This window comes from Cicer arietinum, chromosome 3 (assembly GCF_000331145.2).
Source record: "Cicer arietinum cultivar CDC Frontier isolate Library 1 chromosome 3, Cicar.CDCFrontier_v2.0, whole genome shotgun sequence".
Lineage (NCBI taxonomy): Eukaryota > Viridiplantae > Streptophyta > Magnoliopsida > Fabales > Fabaceae > Cicer > Cicer arietinum.
The window spans coordinates 61,335,029-61,342,176 of NC_021162.2; the positions used below are offsets into that span (position 1 = coordinate 61,335,029).

At 31.3% G+C, this 7,148-nt stretch overlaps 1 protein-coding gene across 1 annotated transcript in view; it reads right to left on the reverse strand.

Moving 5' to 3' along the window:
- Positions 1–1,545: 1,545 nt before the first annotated feature.
- Positions 1,546–7,148, reverse strand: part of LOC101513242 (AT-rich interactive domain-containing protein 1-like) — a 6,325-nt gene continuing 722 nt past the window's right edge. The window contains exons 2-3 of the mRNA XM_073366498.1: positions 6,646–7,144; positions 1,546–2,942 (exon numbers count right to left, since the gene is read on the reverse strand). Coding sequence (XP_073222599.1) covers positions 2,097–2,942; positions 6,646–7,144 — 1,345 coding nt within the window. The 3' untranslated portion in view covers positions 1,546–2,096. The remainder of the gene's footprint in view (positions 2,943–6,645; positions 7,145–7,148) is intronic.

The following is a 7,148-nucleotide window of genomic DNA, read 5'->3' on the forward strand; positions in this document are numbered from 1 at the left end:
AAATAATTTGATAATAATATAGATTATAAATTATTATCAAATTGTAAAATAATTTATAAATTATAAATTTGTTATAAATAATTGTAAAATAATTTTATAATTTGTTATAAATTTGTTATAAGTTATAAATAAATTTCTGTATTTTAATAATTGGAAGTAACTTTTTTAATGATTTTTCATATATTCTTATTTTATGATTATTTTTTATAAATTTGTGTATTTTTTGGTAAATAGAATATATATTTTTATTGTATAAAATGTTACTAAAAAATGAATTGACATAAATTGAAAGAAATTATAAATTGATTGACATTAATGAGTAATTGAATTTTTAACGTATAAAATCATTACTCACCATAAGTGGAATAATATAATTGTTAATGAAAGAAGGATATTTATGTCGATATTTATGAGTGATTAGATAGTTTTTTTCTATTGAATTTAATTACTAATAATATAAATTATTACCATTGGTAAATGACTAATAATATTATAAAATAATTTATAAAATAACTTATAAAATAACTTATAAAATAGCTTATAAAATAATTTGATAATAATATAAATTATAAATTATTATCAAATTGTAAAATAATATATAAATTATAAATTTATTATAAATAATTGTAAAATAATTTTATAATTTATAAATTTATTATAAATTATTACCATTGGTAAATGACTAATAATATTATAAAATAATTTATAAATTTATTATAAAATAACTTATAAAATAATTTGATAATAATATAGATTATAAATTATTATCAAATTGTAAAATAATTTATAAATTATAAATTTGTTATAAATAATTGTAAAATAATTTTATAATTTATAAATTTATTATAAAATATTATTATTATTGAGAGGAAGATTGAAGGAGATTAGGCATTGAGAGTATGTTTGAGAAGGGAGAAAAAATGAGAGGTCCACATCAACTTTTTAGATGATGTGGGAAATATTTGTATAGGTGGATGAAATAGAATGAGATGGCATTCGGCGGTGAGGTGGCATTCGGGGTCTGTTTTAAATATATATAATAGATACAAACCTGGTTCCGAGAATAAAGTTTCAAATGTTGTGTCTAGATTCAAGGATGAAGGTTAATTTAGGACTCTAACTTCCTACCTTGGCTAGATAAGGCATGTTTGATTGTAGATGCCCAAAATGATTTTGAGTTACAAAAAATAAAGGTTGAATTGCTAGTGGTAGTGTATTGATTATCAAAATATAGTAACTTTGTACTACTCAAGCAACCTTATTATAACAAAATGTGTGGCTAATTTATTCACAAAGGAGAATGTCCATTTGACTGTGACTCCCAAAACATTCTCCTCCATTCCATTCCTTTTTCCTCCTATTCCCTTTCTTCCTCCATTTCCTTTCCATCCTTCTATTCCTTCTCCCAACTCTCAATAGCCTAGAGCAAATAAACAATGATGCAAGAAATGGTTCCCAAAAGAATTGTCGGCTTAGATGTTTACTATGTAAGGAGATAAATGCTACATGAAAATTCACACTATAAAAATCACTTGCAAGAAAATATCCAAGAAAGGCCAAATACACAAACCAAATTCAATTGTCTTAGTTCCAAGTAAATTATAGAAAGGATCAAAATGATGTCTTAGTTCCAAGTAGAAAGTATAATCACTTGACAAACTTGCTAATACCTAACCTGAGCCTAAAATAATTTCCACATTGCATTGAAAGAAACATCCATAGAGAAACTAGGATCAGCTGAAATTTAAGTTAAAACTTTGATGCATTTGTTTCATGATTGTCTACAACAAAAAATGTTTTGACGTATCTTCTTGATGCTGTTGTTTTAACTTTCATGTAACCTTTGTCAAAACCTGGTGAAAATATGTGCAGTGCATCAGTGTGAACAGACAATGTTGCATGTCTCAAAATTGAATGCATGTTAACAAAATAGCAACTTTAACTTCTAGTTAGCTGCTTCCACCACCAAAGGCAACATCTTTTACCTCACAACTGACCCTACACCAAAACAATCTTTAGTCCTTGCAGCAGTGAAGAAACACAAATTTTCAAAATGTTGAGTCTCAGAAGCTCATGTTTTGACAAACATTCACAAGCTATCTTCCCTTTGTATGTGGCTTTGACTGTGGCTTCTTAGGGGATAATAAGGTGATGTTTGATTTATTTTTTTTATGTCCAAAAACACCCCTCAACGGTGTAAATTCCGATTCATCATCATCGCTATCAATGTTATCTGGAGTGTGCCTATTCTGGTATCCTCGGCGCTGCAAAAGAAAGACATTAAAGTAATAGCTGACCAAATTTTCCCTACTCTTCTTAGGAAATGTTTTAAAAATATCGTCCCAGAAACATCTATCCAGCGAAGCAGGGTTCGATTTCACTATATCATTGAACTTCTCCTCTTCTGGAAGGGTCCACCATCGCCTAACATCTTCGCCTACCTTATCTAAATTCCATTGGTAAAAGGCTACACCTAATTCCAGCTTAACTTTAGCCCTTTTCTCAGCAATGTGAAATCTAACACACTCAACGGAACCTTGTACATGGCAACCACATGAATCTTCCCCTCCTTTTCCGATAGGGTCCCTTTCTAAGAGGTTTGATTTTGCAGATTTTTGTGGCCATATTTGGGTTCCTAACCACTTAGAATCACTTTCATGAGTCGTGCCGGTCCATTTGGGCACTTCAGCTTGATGATTTGGTCCAAGAGGGATGTTCACTGTGGCAGGTGTATCAAGACTTGATTCTGGAGCACTTGAGTCAAGTAACTTTTTCTTGGCACGGTCGTCGGTATGCGGACTTGGTGTTCTTTGCATACGTGAAAATATTCCCTTAGATGCAGATTTTCCAGCTAAAAGTCCATTGTCACATTTGATTCTCTGTCTAAGATTGTAAGTTGCCCCAAAATTATCATCATACATGGCAGGATGCATCCTCTGAGCCTAAAAAATGGCAGAAGATAGTTTCAATTTTAGTTTCAATGATAAGTAAAAACATTTAGACAAATATTCAAGTTATCTCAAGAACCAGCTTAGAAAAGACCTCTATCATAAAATAACAAATCAAATTCTTTTATCAAGAATCAAGAACTTATCTATAAATGGTAACTACATATTAGACACTGAAGTTCGTGTTTGGATGAACAACTTAATTAAACACTTATAGCATAAGCATTTCTCATATAAGTGCTTATGTATAAGTTACTTCTATAACAAAAGATAAAATAAAGTTAAATTGTTTTCATATAAGCGCTAAACTGTTTTCATAACTACCCAAAAGAGCTTAAAACAATTTATGAACATGTCATGTTTCGTAAGCTCTCCCAAACAATCTTACAAATGCTGATGTTAATAGATAAACTCAAATAAGTCAATCCAAACAAACCCGTAATACAATAAAGAATAACAAGTGAACCTCCTGCTAATTCATAAATCCATTAATATTATCCATGCTTTGATAAGACAGAAAAATAAATTTGGAGAATATTGTCCTGTCACCTGTAATGCAACTGTGTTACATACTTTATTTAATATACAAAATTGTCTCTAATTATTACTATTTCTATGCGAACATACACATATACAAATTGACAGTAAATAAACATTATAAAAGACCAGATTTGAGCCAAACTTCTAGTAATTTGTTTTAGCTCATATTAAAACCTACGTGATAGACAAAATAATTTAATGGATGATATAGCACACAATTCTGAATCAACCAATGGAATCTAATATTAAATTAGCAATAATTTCATACTGAAATAAATTTTTTGAACCAGAAAATTAAAATTAGAAACTGTGAATTATGTAATAAGAAATTAATGAATTATATCCTAAAAAATAAATTAATAATAAAAGAATTTAATGAATTCTCATCATTAGTAATCAAATGTGAAAGTTTTAAAATTTTGAATTGTGTAACAAGATTTTAATGAATTCTCATCATAAATAGAATATTAATGATAATTCTAATTTAGTGTTGTCTGTAATAAAAGAAAATTCAATTCAAATTTTAAACATTTCACAACAATGTATTGTGCATAACATTTGGCACAAAAAAATTACGACCCATTAAACTTTTGATGAAACTAGAGCCACAAGATAAAGTTATATATAAAGGGAATATATGGTTTTGGTGTAGCTTTTCTATTCCAATTTTTTACTAAAATTTTCTATTCCAATTTAATCCTTTATTTAAACAATTTTTTTATAACATTTTTGTTCCAATTTTATCTTTTATTTAAACTATTTTATTCTTTCTTACTAATCAAATAACTGATTTTTTTAAACAACTGTACAAAATTTTATAACCTCTATTATCTTAATCAAGAAAAGCAAAAGCAGACAGACATTAGTGCCGCTGATCGACACGCTCATAATCTTAAAAAATATATGTGGGTTGAAGTAAATAGAATTGCATCACATATGAAAAAGAAATAAATATTAATTACAAGATTAAGTTATGGAAGTGCACCATAAATAAATAAAATATAAAATAGCCTACTAACAAAAAAAAACAACCAAAGCTAAATACCATCATTCAACAAGGAAAAAAAAACAGACGGAAAAAGTGTTGAAATTGTGGGATTTTTTAGATAAAAGGAGGAGAGAAAATAACAAGAACTTTCAATATTATTGATAGTAACTTGAAATAAATACTAAACACTAATTGTTACAATGTATTGCTCCGCCAATAATAGACGGAAAGATAGCTCAAGGATGCCAGTAAAATAAGAGAGAATTGCTACAAAAATGGCTTAGCTTGATAGCTGATATGATAACCTGCGAGAAATTTGTGGCAAGCACTGAACAAAGCAAGGTTTGGCTTTCTCAAAACCGCATTTGGAAGCTTCAAACTAATTGTATCAAAGACCTCAAGATATTTACAACAACAACAACCAAGTCTTATCCCACTAAGTAGGGTCGGCTATATAGATCAACTCGTCATAACGTTCTATAATAGAGCATATCTCTATCCAACTCATTAATCTCCCAAGTTTTTCTTAATAGGTTCTCTTATAATTTTCCTAGGTCTCTCATTGCCTTAGGCAATTAGATTACTCTTTATCTACTCTCCTCACTACAAAATCTAAAGGTCTCATCTCCACATGGCCAAACCACATAAGTCGAGTTTTCACCATCTTTTCTACTATAGGCACTACTCCAACTCTCTCTAATGTTGTCATTCATAATCTTATCTCTTCTACTCTATCCAACACACAACGCAACATCTTCATCTCTACTACACTTATTTTATTCTCATGTTGATTTTTTACCGCCCAACACTTTGTCCCATACAACATAAGACAGGGCCAATGCATTTGAGACGAAAGTTAAGGCTAGGGATGTCAATGAGTATCCACAAGCATGGATAGTAAACATCTCCTTTCCACTCTATTGGGAAACAAATGATATTTGTGTATACCCTATATTCACACCGATATCCATTGAATCGGGTACTTGGAGGATTTTGCGGTATCTACATATATCCATGGGTACCTTATTGTTTAAAAAATGCATTTTGTAAAAGAAATTGTAACTGGGTATAATTATTTCCTATTCTTTTGACAAGACAATAATATTGACATCAAAATATCAATGCATTATACTCTTTTACTTTGACAACAAAATATTAATACATAACTCTCTCATTTCGGTAATTTTATCTACGAGTATCCAATTAAACTATCCCCCTTGTGCATGCGGAGGATTTTATCTGTAGATACTATGCACTATGAGGCTATAGCATCTAAGAAGAAGCAAACAAGAAACTGCATCTGGAAAGCACCGAGAAGGAGCAACTAACAACAACACAAACTCAATGCTTCAAGAAACACACAAAAGACAAAGTTACAACAACAAAAGGAGTACTAAATTGAGACAAACATGTATGGATAGACCCTTGTAAAGGCCATAGAATCAATGGTGAGACATGCAGAAATGGTTAGAAGGGTCGACAGACGTGCCTCAACATGCGACAGAGGCAAAGACTGGGATTTCAAATAACCAGTAATAGAAAAGGCATGTGATGGCACATGAACAAGACATTCAACTGAAGGTTTGGGGACATTCAAGATCGGCTCATTGTGATTCGAGTGGTGGAGGTTTTGCCCAAATGCGTCATCAAAAAGTGCTCTGATACGGAGGAGGACGGTGGCTAGTGGCGGCAATGGTCATTGAAAGTGACAGGGTGACAACAACTAGGGAAATTGGGCGAAGGCAGCAAACACAACAAGGAAAGCAGCCGAAAAAGGAGGATATCACGACAGAAAAGAGGAAGCCGTTTGAATACAACAATTATTACATTCCCAAACTTTTGGAAACTCAGCAGCAGAATAGTGATGGGGCAGGTCACAGAGGATTGAATTAAGTTCATATATCGTGTTGAAGTTGTGGGATTTTAGAAAAAAATGAGAAATTAATAAGAACCTTCGACATTATTGATAATAACTTGATACCGACAATATAAAAGACTAAACACTAGTCTCTATTTATAAGGAGACGACATAGACTCAGTCCTATATAAATAGGGAGATTAGAAAACAAACAATAATAATCAGCAACAGTTATGAAGATAAATCATAAGAGATAATCTAATATATGCTAAGATTGAAAACTGATTATAGAAGAGTTGTTTTAAGATTACCAGCCAACTGAGCTTTTCACAGTTTGATCCAAAATCTTTTTTCAAAAAGACTGATTCTCGAAACAACAAAACCTTCTTCCAGATCTCTTCATTACGGCAAGACTTCCACTTTGACTTTTCAGGTATTGAACCTACAACAGGATCACAAGGATTCTTTGCAGTTCTAGTAACCCAACTTAGCACTTCTGACATAGACTCTCTCTTCCTCTTCCTACCAAAGTTCTCTCTATTAACACTAGAAGGATCCAATATCAAGACATCATCAACACTGTCAGCATTGTCATCACTATCATGCCTCTTGCTTCCATCTGACAATCCGGGCATTTTGTTTACTGTGTTGGATACATCCACTGCCAATATTTTGTTCCCATCCAACTCCTCCATATGCATATCGACAAGTCCTCCATTCTTAACTTTCTTGGCCGCATTAGACTCAAGATTCGCGTCCTTCATTCTATTAGCACCACGCAACTTCCTCCCATCTAAATAGTCATACACTCTTT